General features: G+C 41.2%; 1 protein-coding gene across 4 annotated transcripts in view; it reads left to right on the top strand.

Annotated features, from left to right (window-relative positions):
• Positions 1-20791, top strand: part of prkcz (protein kinase C, zeta) — a 150769-nt gene that overhangs the window by 76452 nt on the left and 53526 nt on the right. For 2 of the 4 annotated variants that reach the window (XM_068596888.1, XM_068596889.1), the window contains 6 exons: positions 3869-4000; positions 5957-6038; positions 8634-8683; positions 8964-9158; positions 14996-15093; positions 17551-17637. In XM_068596888.1, the coding sequence (XP_068452989.1) occupies positions 3869-4000; positions 5957-6038; positions 8634-8683; positions 8964-9158; positions 14996-15093; positions 17551-17637 (644 nt within the window). Of the gene's footprint in view, positions 1-3868; positions 4001-5174; positions 5314-5956; positions 6039-7011; positions 7051-8633; positions 8684-8963; positions 9159-14995; positions 15094-17550; positions 17638-20791 lie in introns of those variants that run through there. The other 2 variants (XM_068596890.1, XM_068596891.1) reach the window with 2 other exon arrangements.

Consider the following 20791-nt stretch of genomic DNA (forward strand, 5'->3'; position numbering starts at 1 on the left):
AGCCGAAATTGGACTTGAGGACACCTGGCGTCCGGCCTCAGGATCTCCTCCGGGGAGACTATGAGGGACACAATATTGGGCTCAACAGGGACCATGCGCTCAAGTCCACACCCTGCCGACTCCTGCGTGGACGCCAAGATTCGGCCCTCTGAAGAAAGCCCGGAGTGTGCCCTAGGGTCCCTCCAATAAGTATGTAGCTTCCTTAGATATTCCTCGGAGGGAGGAACAGAAAAGGTGGCAGGGGCGGGAACACGCCTGAAGAACGCACTCGTAGGTGCGGCTTCTGGCTGCTGTATGTCCAGCTGTAGACGTGCCATGACTGACCCCATGGAGTCGTCAACTGGCCCCTCCGAATGGGTCTAGGCTGAGGAATGGGAACCGGGCCTGGAAGAATGGGAATGCCACCCGCCACTGTACTCGGTGAAGAAATTGGTGGATGCATCCAGTGAGACAATGTCCTCCTCTGGGACCGGCTCAGCCGGGGCTGGAGCCGCTGCCTCAGTGCCCCCTGTGCCGGGATGAAGAGTCAGGAGAAGAGACTTCACCTGAGCAAGCTCAGCTGTCAGCCGATCCACCTTAGAAGCCAGCCTGCTGGGTCTAGCTCTCTTGGGGGCAGTTGCCCCAGCGGCCCTCGCGAGCCGGCGTTTGTCTTTGACTGATTGGGCTGGATCCGGCTGACCTGACGGTGGGAGGTCACCCTCGCCCATCAGGCGTTCTACCTCGGCCAATCTGGCGGCCCTTACTGCGTACGGCATGATGCCGCAGTTCATGCACGAGTCCTCTGAGAGATCCTCCCTCAGGTGCTCCAGGCCGAGACAAGAGGGGCAGAGGTCATAGCCGTCTTCAGGCTGGAGGGGAGCCATACAGGTCCCACAGCCAGCGAGGTTGAACATGACCTCTAACCGATGCTCCACCAGTAGCTTCAACGAGAGCACTCAAGCTAGTGGGAGATCGGTCCTGTGGCAGCAGGTCAGGCACAGTCTGTCTAGGAGAGGGGAGCGAAAGCACTCTCTTTACTAGTCCAGTCACTGCGTCTCTTGGTTTCCTACCAGTAAGCTCCAGCAAGCGGGAAACCGGTCGCCTGGTGACAGCCGGGCACAGGCTGACTAGGCGTAGTGAATGCTCTCTTCACTAGCACTAGTCTAGTGTGGTCTCGGCAGCGTATTGCTGGGACACTCTGCCTACCTCTAACAGCCGTACTACTTACAGACGCCTAATGTACACGCCTCTAGTTTTGAGTTGGATGTCCTCCCTGAAGGCCGGCCACGACGGTGTCGCGAGCTAGCCACGCAGCTAGCACTGCGTGCTCCCGTTAGCACTCCGCCTAATTAGCAGAACGCGCCGTAGAGCGCTCCGCCAATCGTGCAAACCACTTCTTACACTACCTGTCAATGAATGTTGTTGCTACAACAAAGCATACATACGTGTGTTCGGTCTCCCAGAAGACATTTTGGGGACAGATGTATTGATGTCCATAGACACTGGACATCCATTGGAACAAATATGCACCGAAAGAGACAAGCTAAAAAACTAACCACAGACAGAGAGACAATCAAAGAGACCATGCTACGTAACAGAGTGAAGCTTCAGCTTTACAGTGGATGTCTGAACCCAGACATAATAATATAATGTCTATAGGAAAATAACGGTGTGTGTGTATAAAAGATGGAGCTGGGCACTACAAAGTCATGAATACTTTAATGTAAACATGAGCGTGCATATTTTCGGTTGAGTGTAAGATAAGATAAAATAAGATAATCCTTTATTAATTCCTCAGTGGGGAAATCATAGGATTACAGCAGCCTTGCTCACGCTAAGTAAAGATAAAGATGAAGTAATATAAATAAACGGTAGAACATTAATAAAACAAAATTACAAAAATTAAACAGAAGAATAATAAATATACAGACGGAATAAAAAATAAATTAAGTGTGTATAAAAGTATTGCACAATAAGTAAAAATGTGTATAAAAGTATTGCACAAAAAGTAAAAATGTGTATAAAAGTATTGGACTAGGTGATGCATTAAATTAAAGTGTTCACAAGTGTTTAAGTGGTTCGTGGCCTACTGGGGGCTTAGCTCATTGTGCAGCCTGACAACAGCGAGGAGAAAGGACACCGGGGATGAATCAGCCGGTAGCTCAAAGAGTTGTGTAGCAGAGTGTCCTGCATGGGGTGAAAGGCGTGGTTCATCAGGGATGAGAGCTTAGTCATCATCCTCCTGTGCCCCACCACCTCCACAGTATCTAAAGGGACACCACTTCCTCACCAGCTTGTTCAGTCTCCTCATGTCAGCTCCTGAGATGCTGCTGTTCCAGAAGACACTCCATAAAAGATGGCTAATGCCACCACAGAGTCAAAGAAGGTCTCCAGGAGTGCTCCATGCACCCCAAAAGACCTCAGTCTTCTTCGCAGAAAGAGTCTGCTCTGTCCCTTTTTTTAAAGTGCTTGTGTGGGGTCAGACCATTCCAGTTTTTTGCTCAAGTTAACACTCAGGTACTTATAAGACTTCACAATCGCAACGTCTAGTTCCTGTATGCTCACCGGTACCGGAGAAGAGCATTTACCCCGGCGGAAATCCACCACCAGCTCTTTGGTCTTGCTGGAGTTTATCTGGCGGCGGTTCTGCTGGCATTATCTTAAAAAGTCCTAGTTCAGTTCTCTGTAATACCTGTCATCATCAGTAAAGATGAGACCGACGATTGCAGGTGGTAGTTGGTAGAGTTATGTAAAGTCTGAGGTGTAAATGGTGAAGAGGAGCTTGTACAGTTGACTTTACGCAACAACACAATCCAAATTGGCTCAACCGTGATATGAAACTTATGTTGTTTTTCTTGATTTTACAGGTCTGTAAGTTCCTCATTGTAGGTTTCCTAAAAAGCTATACTCATAGTTAAATCACAATCAGGCCCCCTCCTACCTCACCGACCTGCTCAACCACCACACTCCATCCCGTCAGCTCCGCATCTCTGATGCCAACCTCCTGTCCATCCCCAATAGGATCAAGCACCGAACATGGGGTGACACAGCCTTGTCTGTAGCTGCCCCCTCCCTCTGGAACTCGCTCCCCAAACTCATCCGTGACTGCTTTGACCTCCCCACATTCAAGTCACAAATCAAAACTCACCTCTTTAGAATTGCTTTTAATGTATGACTGTGTGCTCTTTTACTGCTTTTATTTATTTTTTATTTGTTTTATTATATTTGTTTTATTGTTTATCTTTTAGGATATGTTAATTGTTATGTAAAGGGACTTTGAGTACTTAGAAAAGCACTATATAAATAAAATGCATTTGTATTATTATTATTATTATTATTAATAATAATACTTATTATTATTATATATATGTATATGTGTATATATATATGTATATCTATATATATGTATATGTATATATATGTATGTATATATATATATGTGTGTGTGTGTATATATATATATATATATATATATATATATATATATATATATATATATATATATATATATATATATATATATATATATATATATAGATAGATATAAACAATGTTCATACAAAACATAAAAAGACAAAAGACACAAACTAAAAACATATTAAAAAACAAAGGCAATACAAACAATCAGAACTAAAATAAAACCTGTGTTAAAACAATATAAGAAAGCAAGTTAAAAGGTGTAATAACGTCTGACCTCATCGAGAATGGTGATAGAACTATCTTGGGTGTCTGATTTACCTGTTGCCTGTCTTTGTATGTCCATCACACTCATACATTTGTCAGTGGTTACTGTTAACCCTTGATGATAAATCAATAGTTACTGTATCAGTACTGTGTGATAGTCAAAGTCTAACCCGTCGATGTGTGCTGTCCTGTGTGTGTCTTACAGAAAGCCTGCTGCGGCCACTGTGCAGAAAGAATATGGGGGCTGGGCAGGCAGGGCTACAAGTGTATCAACTGCAAACTGCTGGTCCATAAGCGCTGTCACAGACTCATCCCTCAGACCTGCCAAAGGCTTATGGTGAGTGTGTCATCCTGTCCTGTATGGAGAACAGAAAATGACTAAAGTATAAATAAAAAAAAATGCATGAATAAATACAAGAATAAATCAATACATGTATAAATAAGTACAGAGGAATATCCAAATGCTTAAATAAATGTATAAATAAATAAATGCTTAAATAAAGAAATGAGGAAATATGTGTGGACACATAAATACAGACGTGAATAAATGAAGAAATACAGAAATGTAGAACACTTATATTTATATATCCCTGTATTTATTTATCTATACATGTATTTAAGCATTTATTTATTTATTCCTTTAATTATTTATTTTTTTACATTTATTTATTTATTCCTGTCTTTATTCATGCATTTATTTATTTATACTTAAGCCATTTTCTGTCCTCCATAGTCCCGACGTCATCGACAGTCTCTCAGCAAACTCTGATGATGAAGATTACTTTCCCTTATCAGGAGAGTTTTATGTGACATTAGCACAAGTGAAACACGTGTACTTATGCTGCCTCCAAAGTGCTAACAATATCCTTTATTGCACAACTAAAGCAAGCTCACTCGGTCCGCGTTGAAACAGAAAGTTGGTCTATAACTGTCCTTAGGCTTTAACGAGAGAAATGCATTTATTTCACTTTCTGTGATCAAGAAAGAGGAATTACAGTAGTAGATTTTTTTACATAAATATAAAATGTATATTATAGATGAATTATGAACTGTTTAACTCACTAACAGTAGCTCTAAGCTCAAACTAAGAGTCATTAAAACTACTAATGACAAGAGTTGTTCTTTTATTTCCGTACCATCAAAATTTTGTGTTTCTATGGAGAACACTCTCAGTGAAGTAAAAGAATAACATTTCGAATTGTTATTCGAAATGTTATTGTTGATGATTTACAGACTTTAGTGCAGTTAAAATGATTTTTAGGATGGTGGCAAAATAAAATGAGTCTAGAGCCTTGTAGACCAGTTGCGTTGATTTAAACAATAATAAGGATCATCAATGATCAGTAATTAGTATACGCATCTGTTTGTTTGTCGTGACCTTAACCGGTAGCTCGACAGTCTGCATACGCTTTAATAGGTGGTTCATTGGATTAATTCCAGGATCGACAAACGACTCTCATTTTTGTATCCTCCCATGCCAACAGGGGTCTACTACATAGGGAGGAGAGCGTGCAGCAGCTCCAGGAGATGGACCTTCAGTTAGCGTACTGCTCAGCTCTAAAACAAGCTATGAAAATAGCCCAATGGATATATTAGTGACAAGGCCTCGGGGCAACTCTACTTCTTCGTTCTCTCATGTAACACGTTGATGTAATGACAACACTGTGACCTCTGCACGTTCTCTTAATAATATCAACATTTGTAATTGAAATTCTGGCCAGATCTTACACATTGCCCCTTTAATGGATTTGTAAGATTGCTGTAGGCACACAATCGTATGCACAATCGTATGCATGGAAGATAAATTAATGCATTCAAGCACAACACAGATACAATTTCCTTCGCAAACTCCCCATTTGTCTTCCTGCTGCTCGTCTATTGAAACAAGACATCAAGTTTAGTAACAGAAAACCTGTGTGTTCCATATAATCAAAATTTGATCACAAAAGAAGCGCCTGACCAACACAAAGACCCAAAATTCTGACTAGAGTCAATAGAGCATTGGGCTAACTGTCCCCTGTCAGCAGTGAGTGTCCCCTCTAGTCATCACTGCATTAACCTGAGATCTTCAGTGTCAAATAAGTGACTATGAGGCATGATAAAATTACATTATTTATTTTTTCTTTTTCAGTGAAACCCCACATTATCACTAGTACCTGGGAGTAACAGCATGTCTGTACTAAAGCATCTTTCTAAATGCAGACTTTTCCTCACGAACATAAGATGTGCCAATGGGTTTTTAGGGAAATGTGTCGGGGTATATTTAGCTGGCATTTTGAATTTCTTTGTTTAGGATCCAGTCATGCCATCACAGGAACCCTCTTCAGACGCCAAGAGTGATGAAGTGGACGTTCCACAAAAGGACATAGATGGAAGTAAGACCTTCTTCTCTTTTTGACAAGCCTTATTTTAAATAAAATATACAAGCTCAATATTTGCCTCATATCTTCAGACGTTTCATAGGAGCGCTATCGATTCTGCAGTCAAGGACTTATTTATTTCCGAGACATTCTGGAGCCGTACATTGAAGACCACATGGCGCAACCGAACGTTGTCCATCTCACATAATACATACTATATGCAGACTGGATCACAGGAAGATTATGAATGTGTTGGAAGCACTCATAATCATATGACAGTGTTATTAGTACACCATACATATCATTATCGTAGAACATGATTACGGTGGACTCATAATAAGAAGAATTCAGAGAATCACACACAATTTATTTTCACTGCTTCAATTGATTGAATTCTGACTATGAATAATACACTGATCCGCCCATATTCAAACTCCTAGTTGGATGGTTATCTACACATACATGGATATACACATATATAGTACATGATACGTGCAAACAGTACATATATCCTCATATATTAATTTGTAGACTACTGCCAGCAGGTACATTTAAATACATATAATCTGATTGATTTGGGTGATGAGGCACTTAAAATTAGTCGATACATTTTCTCAACACTGATACATTTACTTGACTAATATTTTGCAATGCGTATGTGACTCCCTAGTGGAGGTGGCATTAAGCTGCATTCACAACAGGAAGTGTTGCGAATATTCGCTATGTTTTGAATGTGCCATCATTATGGGCTAAAATTCATCATATAAAAGATACAGTTTGTAAATTTCAAGAACTTTATGACAAAGCGACAGAAAATACCATCATGATCATCTCCGGTTTGTCAGTGAAGAAAAGCGATGCTGTTTCTCTGATCTTATTTTCCATTGTAGCTAAAGAACATCATACATTTCGCATTCGACTTTTCTCCCTTCTGAAGAGGAGCGTGCACGCGCAATTATCCTGAGGAGTGACGACTGGTTAGAATGAACGAGACTGTTTCAGGGCGGATCCACCTTTGAAAAACCGAGTAAGCCGGATGTCAATCATGTCGGTTATTTAAGATGGATAATAGGACATTTGATCGACTTTGTTGAACCCCGTACAAAAAAAGGGCCTTGTACTCCTTTCTCCAACTCTCACTTATGTTTTCCCGGTTGTCTTCTAACAACAAGTCATAAAATTTCAGAACGTGACTCACACTTGAGTGAGATTTGGTCAGACAAAATAACAAACAAACTTGATCAAGCAAAAGAGAAAGAAAAGTTTTTTATTTCTCTGTAGGGTTCAATAATGTTGATTGACACTTATGAAAACAATTTGAACTTGTCAACGCAGAAACAAGCTCTGTTGCTTGTATACTGGTATAATTTCAGAAATATTTGTCATCATTATTGACTTGATTAAAAACTTCAGTTTCCCTTTAACATAACGGGACTCAGACATAACTGGACTGCTGAATGTCACTGTGCTCTCTAAAAACTCACTTCTCATCATCCGCCCCACAATATTTTGAACAAGCCACAAATTATGAGCCATGTTTTTGTTGTCTTTTGTCATTTGGTGCAAACTGTCAACAGGTCTCACTGAATGTTACCTTGGAAACATGGCTCTTAGTCCAGAGTTAGCCTGGGGCTTGGGTGGCTAATGCCACAATTAAAATGTAAAAATTAAAGACTGTATTAACTTACTGCAAATGATCATTCATCTGCGGCTCTTTCTATGGTTGGGGGAAAATACAATTTTTTATAGTCTATTTTGTGCTGTTAATGTTGCTTCAACAAAGGGATTCACTAACAGATTTTAAAATTGCAACATTTAAGTCTTTTTAATTAAAAACATGACGATAAAATTAAGTATTTTCCCCCAACCATGGCAAGATCCGCAGATGAATGATCGTTTGCGGTAAATTAAGTCTTTCATTTTTACATTCTAATGTTTTTTTTGGAATAACCTGCATTAGATTAATCTGCGGGCAGAGAGAAGATTGGCCTAAAATACAGACTACTTTATGACCTCTAACCTGATTTGGTGAGCATCTACATGAGTGTTATGTCAGTTCTTTGTCAAATTAGTTGTTTGGCAGTGAAACCCTTGTGATAGCTTCAAGACCACACACAAACAGCATCATGACTGAACACAGCTGCCATCACTTTTAAGCCTGTACATTTTCATTGATTACCAATGACAACACTGTTTGCTTTGTACATTACATGTAGAGAGCAGGAAACACATGATGTTATCATCAGACAAGTGCATTATCGAATGGATAGTTGGTTCAAAGGTTCTCTTTAGCTTCACTTCACACTCCCCATCATCAGTTATGTAACTGTGCACTGTTATCTAATCACATTGTCTGTTCTTTGATGGGATCCCAAAGAACACAGTGGTACATCCTATTAAAGGGAGACTGTGTAGACTGATCTGGGGGTCTGCTGGTGGTCCCTGATATAAAATGCTCAATGGATTGACCTAGTTTGGAATTCCTGGTGGATCACTGGACTTGATTCTGTGTGCTTTACCTCACTCTACTGGCCAAAGGAAGGACAGCATGTTAAACCGGTGCAGATTCACTTATGTCACATTATACATGTGTTTTTTGTGTGTCTGCAGTACCTTTTCTACCACACAACTGTACAGTGGATGAAACAGAGGATGCAGAGGTGAGATTGTACTGTCGTTTGATGGAAGTCAGCATGGTCATATTTGTTGATTTTAAAGTTTGTAAAATAATCATCTTGTCTTTGGACTCCAGTCACAAAGTGTCATAATGTCTGTAAGAATACACGTTTCACATATCTGGGAAAAGGAGACAAATATTTTTCTTTGTTTGTAACTTTTACATACAAACATTCTACTAAGTCAGAATCAGAATCAGAATTAAGTCATGTTTATTTTGAATGTATCGATACACTACCACAACTCTGACCTCTGCCCCTGTAGGACATGAAAGCAGTAGTGGACGGCATCGATGGTATCAAGCTGTCCCAAGGCCTGGCTCTCGGGCTGGGTGACTTCGACCTGATCCGAGTGATCGGGCGTGGCAGCTACGCCAAGGTCCTGCTGGTCCGACTAAAGAAGAACAAGCAGGTGTACGCCATGAAGGTGGTGAAGAAGGAGCTGGTCCACGATGACGAGGTGAGACACTTGGGATGTCCAGGATGTGACACAGGGGGTCAGGGAAGATAGACACATACAGTTGTGAGGTGCTAGGTCACGGGTTACTAACAGTCGGACCGCAGTCCGGAGCCGGACCCAAACGCGGTTGTATCCGGACCCATGGACCTATGACCGATTGGTAGTTGAGAATTATTAAAAGTTGACAGGGCGCTAATATTTTAACCGGCGCAGCTTTTCCAGCCTATACGGCACTCATTCAGCGGACCAGGAAACACACTAACCAATCAAATGCATGTAAATCACATCACACGATGCTACTCGGCCAACGCGTATTCAGGTCACCATTGCGGCTTGAGTGATAGACGGGAGAGACAGGACGAGAGGCGCAATAGTCAGCAAAGTCTGCGAGTGAGAGAAGTTATTTCACATGATGTTCTCCAACAAGAGAATCGTGGACAGCGAGACCAGTCTTTAACCAGAGTGTTGTATGTTCATTCTTCTTAAAGGCAGTTCAAAACTCGTGTGTCTCATGTGTTCTGACGATTATTAAAAGCCCAATGTGAAGCTTTGCTGCGAGACAAAGCTCAACACAAGAATCTTAAAGCCCAATTGTTCGTAATCCTAACTCATGTATTCATTGTCCAACAAGAGACTATAGAGCTGCAACAAGTTGTTTAATAACATATATAGTCCCTTACACACATTTTATAAGAGAATAATATGTTGTGCATTTAACACCATCCAACCATTGCTACTGTGTGAGAAGCTGCGGGTGGTGGGGATAGACTCGTCCACCATCTCCTGGGTCACAGAATGGGCGTGTGCTGTCTGAAACGGTGGTCAGTGATGTTGGAGCCCCACAGGGAACTGTTCTGTCTCTCTTCCTGTTCACTCTGTAGAGCAATGACTTCCAGTACAATACGGGGTCATGCCATCTGCAAAAGTACTCTGATGACGCTGCAGTGGTCGGGTGTATTAAGGATGGATGGGAGGAGTACACACTGCTGAAACATGGAGGGAAAGCCGGTGAAAAAAACAACACTTTGCTGCATAAAAGTCCCTTTGAAATAAAACCACAGGATAAAAAAATAAATGAAATAATTTAAAAAAAAAAATAAATATATTTTTTACCTCTTAAAAACGGGTCCATGACCCACTCGCCGTTAGGGACATTGCTGGCCTGACTACATTCTATGCTTCACAAAACACAATAAATTGACTCTTAAACCTCAGGAATCGGGAATCTCTGACTGACTTTTATACTATTCCTTGCAATCTGTATTCACACTCATGGTTTCCACACCCAGCATGCAACACTACTGATCGCGATCTGTATTCACACTCATGGTTTGGATGTTTCTTGCAGGTTTTCAGAGCTTTTTGGCGATTTTAGGACATTCTGCCTTGATTTTAATCCAGAATACCAGCACTCCGGCAGACTTAAAACTGTGATATGTGTCAAACCGGCCTTGTTTTTTTTTTGTTTCTTTTTTTTGTTTTTCATTCTTTCTGTTCGGCCCAATACCAAGGGGACGTTGCGTCACTCGCTCACAGATGGAGACATTTTGGCGAGTGATTCAACAGCTTGGAACCAAAATGTAAATCCTTTAAAGGAGTATACTGATATTGTTTTTTATTCCCATGTGACTATTATGCACCTGGGCCGCAGAGTTAGTTTAGGTTTTGTTAGTTATCTTATTCTTTTGTTATGCACCTTCAACACCCCTACACACACAATCACACACCCAGCATGTAACACTACTGTCTCCATACTATCTCAGGTTTAAACTGCACCATCTTTTCATTAAATACATCGGAGATGTTGAAAATATTCCTCGATTTAGGTCGTGGCTTGTCATTAAGGGTGATGGTGGGTCCCGGAGCCAGACCAGTTGAGAACCACTGATGTATGGAATACATTTGTATACATTTGTTTACATAATTAATGGAATATGTAAACTACATGTTTAAATATATTTATATTAGATCTTTTCAGGAAGTGTCACACATAACCATTGAGTTAGATCCAGGCCTGCGAAACAAGTTGTTATGAGATGGCTGTATCCTACTTGTAAGAACGTAACCAGCATTGGTTTGATTGACTAAATGCCATGATGGCCAACTTTTGACTATTTTAGGGCTGCATCTTGTCCAAATTGTACTGTATGTGAGGAGGCTATATTATTCTTGAAATAATACGATCAAAGTCATTTTATTTTATTTAGATCGGATAAAAGCATGTTGAAGCACGATGTCTGGCCCTTGATGTGATTTTTATTTTGCTGACTTTGAACTGTCCTTTGCATAAACAGTACCCTTTTATAAGGAATGAAAACTAAAAGTATCAAAGACTAAGTTGACAGGGATCAGTGCTGAATCCTTTTGACTTTGCTATGTTTGTGTTGCATATTCCACTAGATGGTGTTGCTGCTCAACATATATCTGAACACAGAAACTGCTGGGCTCATGTAGAACGGGTATCACTGACCAGAGCTCCTGCATCATCAAACATCTGCACAACTAATACAGGATGATGTAAATCATGTCACAAGCTTAATGCCTCCACTTTTTTTTTTCTTTTCCATTAAAACAAAAAATTAATCCCAAATAAAAGAGGCTTTAAAGAAACCATTGAGTGCTAATTTTGGTATTGGACGTTCATTTATTCATGGGTCTATTCAGGCACACTAGTTTAATAATTCATCCCTTTAGTAGTCTATTTCCTGACATCAAAGAAAGCTTGTGCGAGCTCTCACAGACGGAACGCAAACTACGAGAAGAGCTAAAATGACCAACATGAGAAATGTTGTTGTGGCATATTCTGCATAATTATAATTTCCTCCAGTAATAATGAGTTGACCAGAAGGAATTTGCTATGGAGCGCTCTGTGTGAAACCTCTATTGATGTCATAAATTAACCATAAGGTGTTGGAGCACAGCGTGGGGGAACTCAAAATTTAGACAGGTTATATTGTACAGTACATAAAACATTAACCATTATCAACTTAATGACATTTTAAATCAGCATAAGACATCCCAGCCTCAGGCTAAACACTCACACTTCCCTATTAGTGAAGTAAGAACAATTAAAACCACAGCTGAATGCAAGGAAATAGATTCGTGAGTAAAGATACTGGCTGTGTTTCCCAGATTCGATCGTTCTTAAGGACTTAAGAAGGCTCGAAAGAAAGTTCGGCTAAGAAGGAGCGCTAAGATACGAGTGTTTCCCAGATGCGTTCTTAACTGCCTTCTTAAGATCTCGCCAAAGAAGCTTCCTAAGACACTCTTAGTGAGAGCTGTCCACCGCCGTGTTGCTGAAACTAAATCAATTGATGCCAGGCAAATCGATCACCCACCACTTAATCAGTGCTTAAATCACGCACAACACTCTGTGGTCCCCACACACAAGTGCAATTATGCTACGGGCACGCGTGTGTGTGCCATCCATGACACCAATCACCCGGGGGATCTCAGCCATGGCATGAAATCCACGGTGGACCTGGCGGACATCATTCCGTGTGGTGGGCATTCTGATGTGTGTCCGGGTATGGCGCAGGAGGATCGGTGTCACGGATGCCACACTCCGTGAAACCCATACCTTGCTGAGGCCGATGCTGTCCCCCACCACCTCCAGGAAGCTCCCCACTGCGTAAAAACGCAGGCTGAGGGCAACATTGCAGCAGGTTGGCCTCTGGATGTGTGGTGACACTAGCGTGACGAGGCGTCAGATCTCCACACGGGGAAGCCGGTACTTGGACTGGACAGCCCAGTCTGACAGCACATTAAGTGGGGAGAAGTGCTGATGCACACATATGCATTTATGAAAACTATCTGGTTTCGCGCACGGCGACGCTGTTGGTTAGCAGCGAGAATATGCTGTATTGCAGCCGTGGTGTCTCTCACGCGTGGACTTCAGCAACGCCTTTAGACGTGAGCCTCTCTTGATGAGGTTCCAGCCGAGTTCAGTTACACCTGTCAGTTTCCCTGATATCTATAGAATACCACAGGGTTGTTGATGTTTTATAGCTAATGTAAACTCATATGCAGATTCCGAATGTGTGCAATGAGTGATAGTAATGATGATTCATTTTATTTATGTAGCTACACGAACACAGGGCAAATTCTTTATTTTTATATCATTATTTTTCTTTTTATGCTATTATTTTTCTTGCGTCAGTGTTCTGCAGCTGTGGGCGCACATTCATCACTACGCATGGTTTTAGTATTCCTTTGAATGTCAGATATAACTTTCCCTGACGCATGGGTTTCAGCGAGCGTTTGTCGCTAAGAAGGCTGTTAAGAGTGGGTCAGACTGATCTTACGTTTTGTTCTTAGTGAAAGAGCGTCTTAAGCTAAGAACGACTCTGGGAAACACGTCATTCTTTCACAGCGCTCTTAGAGCGCTCCAAAGACGCGTTTAGCGCATAAGAGCAATTTAACGAATCGGGAAACGCGGCCTTTGTCTGTAAACAATACTACTGAATTCAATCATATTTACTTAATCACAATAACACACAATCTGTTTCAGCTCCTAAATGTCAAATGCAAATGCGTGCAATTACCACATCAATTCAAAATAGAGCTGCCCCATGGTTACCATGTAATTCAGACACTATGGAACCTTGTAAGTATTTGACAATCCAAAAGTGTGTTTGTTGTCTGTAAAAGGAGACATAGAAAGCAGAACAAGTCTTTGTTTTAGTATGCTGTATGCTAGCGGTTATTCAAGTTTTCCTCATAAACTACTTGCGATTGTGGGCAACTCAGTCTGAGAGGAGGCACAGCTCATTGCTGCCTCACCTTTGTGTCTCCTCTCTGTTTAAACAGGACATGTGCACATTCAGCGATTATTGTAATCATACAGAAAACATTATTATTGATCAATTTTTCATATTTATTTTATTTTATCAATATTAGTTTTTTACTTTTCATGATGAGGTAGAGCCTCCCGATGGCTATGCATATTGTGGAGGGGCTTAATGGGCAGTTGGCACCTTGCATGGCAGCCCGATGGTCTGAATGGGTAAATGATGACATGTAGTGGTAAAGCCCTTTGAGTGGTTGGAAGACTAGAAAGCTGCTATGCAAGTCAATTTACCAATTTTAAAACACCATGCTGAAGCACTGTAGACAGTTTATATAGATATCTTTTTCTTCTTACTGATCCATCCCTTAGAAAGGTTTCTATGTCTGTTAGAAGACCTTTCCTTTAGAATACACCAATAATCTCTTCCTCTATTGCTCAAGGTCATCAGGTAGTTAAAAAGGAAGGAGGAGTACTTCTACTTTCCAGTTCTTCAAGTGAATTGCTTGCTTGCTTATGAAGAGACATGCAGTCTGGAGGCCACAGTTGTGGTTTCAAGCTGCTCGAGTAGTCGTTGGCTTTAAAAATCCAGACTGCTGCTCTCTTGACCTCATACCAAGTAGAGTCAACAACTGGCCTTTTATGTTTTCTTCATTTCAAGTGTTGATTGTGCAAAGAAATGTTAAAATTAAATGGAAATATATAGAAGGTTAGAAGGTTTTGTTGGATTCTAGCATTTTCAAGGCACGTGATTGTTAGTTTGATTTACTGTTTTACATCAACTCAAACATTACAACTCCAACCTTAACAAACAAGAGGGTAAGTGTTCAAACATGACATTTTCTAATTCGTCACCTCACTTAGTGGTAGAGGTCGTAAATTAGAAAGAAGAAGTGTGAGGATTGTTTTAGAGACAGACTACAGTTTTATTTTGTGGCATTGCATCTGTTTAACCACAGAGAACATCTATTGATTAGACACATTGATTATTAATCCATTATCTTTCTCTCATGCCATTTCTGTCTCCGGCCTTCTCCCCTGATCTCTCAAGGATATTGACTGGGTACAGACGGAGAAGCACGTGTTTGAGCAGGCGTCCACTAATCCATTTTTAGTAGGCCTCCACTCCTGTTTCCAGACTGAAAGTCGGTAAGATCGCGATAACGCTGACACTCATACTGCATTTAAAGCCAATACATTTCGATGGCAGCTCATTGTGCCTGACGGTACTTTTCAGTAATATTAAATATTACTTGCTCCTGATCTATGGAGGGACTTTTACATTGATTTACCCTCAGTTTAAACTTCCACAGGTGCGCTCTGTTTAATGTCATTTTAAGAGTTTAATCAAACATTTGCTCCGATGAAGGTCCAGTGATCAAAATCTAGATGTCATCATTATACTTTAATAATAATAATAGTTTCAACTTATCACTTTACACAATAGACAATGACAGACGGAACAGAACACAAACGGGAAGACAAGAGCAAACAAAAGACAACAGAATATTTAAAGTAATAAAGAAATAATGAGAAGTAAACAGAAGAGGCTGGGTGGGGCAGCGCGGAGGGCAGGTGCAGAGGTTTATCAGGTGAAAGCAAGTTGGAAGAGGTGTATTTTGAGGGCTTGCTTGAATGATGGTAGGATGGGAGCCTGACAGTTGTGGTTGGGGAGGGTGTTCCAGAGGGGGGTGCAGCAGCTAAGAAGGCCCTGTTGCCCCAGGACGGCGCTTAGTCCTGATGTTCTTTACAGTGGTTGTGCCGGCAGACCTGAGGCAACGGGTTGGGGCGTGGGGGGGGAGGAGGTCAGCAAGGTAGGGAGGGCCGAGGTTTTTTAGGGCTTTGTAGGTGATGAATAGCAGTTTGTAGTCTATCCTGTACTTGACGGGGAGCCAGTGGAGGTTGTGAAGGACCGGGGTGATATGATCATAGCGTCTTGTGGAGGTGAACAGTCGAGCGGCAGAGTTTTGGACATATTGAAGTTTATTGAGGATTTTGGTGGGTGAGCCGTAGAGGATGGTGTTGCAGTAGTCGAGCCTGGATGTTATGAGGGCGTGGATGAAAATTTCGGTGGTGGCAGAGGACAGGGAGGGTTGGAGGCGTGCAATGTTCCTGAGGTGAAAGAAGGCAGTTTTGGTGATGTGGTTGGCCTGGGGGAGGAAAGAGAGGCTGGGGCCAAGGATGATGCCGAGGTTGCGGACCTGGGTGGAGTGGGTGCCTTCAATGTTCAGAGCGAAGGTCTGGGTGGAGCGGGTGAGGTTGTTAGGTCCGATGATGAGTATTTCAGATTTGTTGGCGTTGAGTTTGAGAAAGTTTTGTTGCATCCATAATTTTATTCCATTGAGACAGGTGGTGAGAGTGGAGTGGGTGGCAGAGGTGATGGTCTTGGATGATAGGTAGAGCTGGTTGTCGTCGGCGTAGCAGTGGAAATTGATACCATGTCGGCGGATGATTTGTCCAAGGGGAATGATGTAGATGATGAAGAGGAAGGGACCAAGGACGGAACCTTGGGGGACACCGTGGGAGACTGGGGAGGTGGAGGATTTACAGTTGTTAATGGCAATGAATTGATGTCGGCCTGAGAGATAGGAGGTGAACCAGGAGAGGGCAGTGCCAGTTATGCCAAGGGAGTGCTGGAGACGGAGGAGGATGGAGTAGTTGATGGTGTCAAAGGCGGCGCTGAGGTCAAGGAGGATGAGGATGGTGAGGAAGCCAGAATTAGCAGAGAGAAGTATGTCATTAGTGATTCTCAGTAGGGCGGTTTCAGTGCTGTGTTTTGAACGGATTGGAAGGGTTCATAGAGATTATGGAGATTGAGGTGGAATTTGAGTTGAGATGCAACAGATCTTTCAAGGATTTTGGACAGGTAGGGGAGATTGGAGTTGTTGGGGATGTCGAGATCAAGACCAGGTTCTTTTCAGTACGGGGGTGACAGCAACAAACCGAACATGGACAAAAGAAGGATTGGCTTGTCCCTCACAGGTACCCTAACTACTGAACACACTGTTTATGTTGTTCCCTGATAAAATACAAATGTTTCTTCGGTTAAAAAAAAAAGAAAACAGATTTATATAATATATATGTATTTGCGTTAACTTGCTGTTGCTCCCAGAGTTCCTGTTATATTGTTCTGATAACATTACTCACGAGATAAAAGCATGCAATACACTAGTTTTTACTTTGTTATTGAATGTGGCGCATAATGCGATTAATCGCAGAAATATCATGCGATTAATTGGTTAAATTTTTTCAACTTTGCCCAGCCCTAGTTTTAATACATTTTCCAATCGCATTTGCATATTTCATTAATGAATAACCTACTCTACTGAAACCACAAAAACACTTTGTTAGTAGGTGGACGCGTGCTAGGTTTTGGTCACTTTATCAATTTGTTCAGAAAATTAAAACAAAAGATGACATTTTGGCAGGATGCCCTTTAAGACTCAACATTTAACATTGCTAATAATTGAAACGTAAAATATATGCCTTCCCAAGAAACAGGAGCTCTTGTATATTTGATATCTTTTCACATTTTCTGTTAAAGCTATTTCCGAAACAACATCAATGGTGTACTGATGGATTTTTTCATCGCACTCTGCTTTGCAGGTTATTTCTGGTGATTGAATATGTCAACGGTGGGGACTTGATGTTTCATATGCAACGACAAAGGAAGCTCCCTGAAGAGCATGCAAGGTACATGTATAGACACTACTAGCTTGTCTACTTTAATACTTCCACATGGATATTTTGTTAGTCAGGATCATAACTTATATCAGAGATGAAATGTGTCCAGTTAGTATTTCTAAACAAATACAGTCAAAATATTTGGACTGTCTGTCACACAATTTTTCAAAATGGTGCCTCATTATGCAATTGAAGCAGTCAATTTTTGGTTGAAGTGTAGACTTTCCGCTTTAATTCAATAGATATAACGAAAATACCATATTAACAATCTAGGATTTACACCCATTTTCACAGTCATCCTCATTTTCAGAGGTTGAGAAGTAATTAAACAAACTAATGCTATGTTCACACTAAATGCAACAAGAGTGGTATCTTCAAGAGTGTATGCTGCCTCATTCTCTTGGTGCCTGTAACTAAGCCCCCGCTTGCCAATTATTTTAACTATGTCCACTATACGCTCCAGAACCTGCCACCTTTTTCTCACTTGTTCTCTGTGAACAGACATCTGGTTGCCAGTAAGCAAACTCCTCATGTCAGCTTTGCAAGCCTTCAGCATGTAGGCTTCTGCACAATCCTTGTGTGCCTTACTGCCTTTATGCTCTTCTACGCACTGCCCATAATGTTTCCAATCTGTCATTCCTGTAATGAATTGACTTTTGTCAGTGGTCTTGGCAAATGCTGTGCAAACGAAGCAAAACAGTGTGTGGCGTCCCTGACTGTATGAAAGCCACTTTCGAAGTGTGCCATCCTCGCAGTGGAAAACGTTCTGCCGTTTGGGGTTACTTGTTGATTGTTGAGGGTGATGGTTAAAAAATAGCTGAAGGGTGTTCGGGTTGGGACGGGTGAAATAATTAATGGGTGGGCTTGGGATCTCTGGTGAGGGAGATGATGTACTGGGCACAAACCTGGACCTGAAAAGTAGAGAAATAGTACGGAATATGTTTAAACACCCCTAATATGTATGCAGATGTTTAATTGTAACAGTAGTTTATTAGTGTTTCATTAGTGTTAACTGTATATTGTGAAATGGGTCATTGTCTCCTTGTCTCTTATTTGATGTAATTTAATCTGAAATTTTCCATAAATAAGTGTTCAAAAAAAGAAAAGCAAGGGGAATATATTATAAACACTGACAGAAAAAAAGGTCAAACATATTTGAACAAATTAGACAGTGGGCTTAAAAAAAGTGTATTAATACTTAAAACACTTTAACTCTGGTGACCTGATTTATAATTATAAAAATTGTAAAAAAATAATTAAAAAAAACAGATCTGCATGCTCAAACCCCACCACCATAAAATAGTGGTTAAATGAACAAGAGGATAGTGGTTAAATGAACAGGATAGGATATCATTTTCAACCCTTTCAAACTAGATTTACACCACACACTATCTATTATGTCAAGTAAAGTTTATAGACAAAGTTTCTGAACATTTAATGAATGAGTGTTTATCTACAACATGTTAGCTAGCACACACACCTGCTATCACCACCACCAATCTCCTCCTCCCCCTCCTGTACTACTATGGCAGCAGGAACCTCACTCTTAGTGTCCGACGACACCTCCTGAGAGGGACCCAGATCAGATCCTATAATTTGTGAAGTAAAATTTCAAGGCAGTCTTGTTCAGGCTTTAGTTGCGTTACTCCAAGGCTTTACTACAATTTTAAGGATCTGCTTTTATAGCTGTTTGAATATTGTGAAATGATGAATATCATTTAAAGTCACTTTTCTCCAAAACTGTACAATAATATCTCATGGCCTTGTACATAGCAGAGGTCCTCCTGAACAAGACTGAATTGTAATTTTACTTTACAAATATAAGGATCTGTTTTATAGCAGTTTGAATATTGGAAATTGTTAAATTATGAATATCATTATGTCATTTGAAGCTGACTTGGAAGTCACTTTTCTCCAAAACTGTACAGTAAAATCTCATAGCATCATTTTACTTTACAAATTTAAGGATCTGTTTTTATAGCTGTTTGAAATATTGAGATATTGGGAAATTACGTTTAAATGCTTTTTTAAAATTATCTAAGCCACCGTAGACCACCATACTGTAACACCAGGAATAGACGGTCATTTATTTTCATGCGTGCGGCTCACTCGTCGGATGAGGGCTCGCTTGACTGCAGTTACAAAACATGTAAAATATGTCTAAAAGTTTCATCCTACCTTTGTCAGTTTGGACTATTTCATCTAGCCACTCATGTTTGAACATTAGGCAGACTTTTTTCTGGGGCACCTGCTCTGCCTTTCTTTCGCCATGGTAGCCTATAACTGGTGGAGCAGGGCCCGCCAAGAGTAGCCTAAACAGACGCACAGAGAGTGCGTGTCGAGAAAGGGGACGCTGATTGGCCAAGAAGATCGACACGTCACATCAAAGATCTTCTATTGCGGAGATGGCTCACTCCTATCTCAGCGCAAAAAAGATTTTAAACCTATAAAAAAAAAAACATTTGTGTGGTCTGAAAAATGTGCGCGGTCTGAAAAATCTATTGCGAGGCCACTTCGACTGGCCTGCGCGCAGCTTAGAGGGAACACTGGGCGGGACTACTGGGGCCTATCATAGGGTCACTGGGCTCTTGCGCGTCTTTTCATCCAAAAAAAAAAAGCCACTGCCATGCCGACCCATTACTGACCGGCCCACCGGGAAAACTCCTGGTACTCTGGCCAATCCACTCCTGAGTGTGAACATTGTCATTCTTTTTCGTCATATACCATCCGCTTCATAAAAGCGTCTGGCTTTTTGCCGTATAGGACAGCAGGAGTGAGTCGAAGCTTGGTGGAATATGCTTTTCTATGCACTTTGTTTGGGCCCAGCGAAAATTGTTCCTCAACAACATACTTGGTCCAAGTACTCCTTACAAACGTATGCTCAATGAGATTCTTTAACAGCTCTTCATGGAAGCGGCAACGCTGCTAAAATCCAACTTAACACATATTTTTCCATCTCTGAGAAATATAATGAGCACCCATAATTCATTGTGCCTCTGTACTTGCGGGGCATTCCAACTGCGGCTCTGATAAATGCTGGATCAAAGGCTGGGTAATTTAGAAAGGCACCGTTGGGCTCCTATCGGCCCCTGCAATCTGTATTCTGGAGACAGTGACTGTACATGTGCAAAGCAGCATGTTAATCACTCATAATGATTGTACA

The sequence above is a fragment of the Clinocottus analis genome, unplaced genomic scaffold (assembly GCF_023055335.1).
Source record: "Clinocottus analis isolate CAN_PGR_092001 unplaced genomic scaffold, fCliAna1.0.p SCAF_4, whole genome shotgun sequence".
In the NCBI taxonomy this organism is placed as follows: Eukaryota; Metazoa; Chordata; class Actinopteri; order Perciformes; family Cottidae; genus Clinocottus; species Clinocottus analis.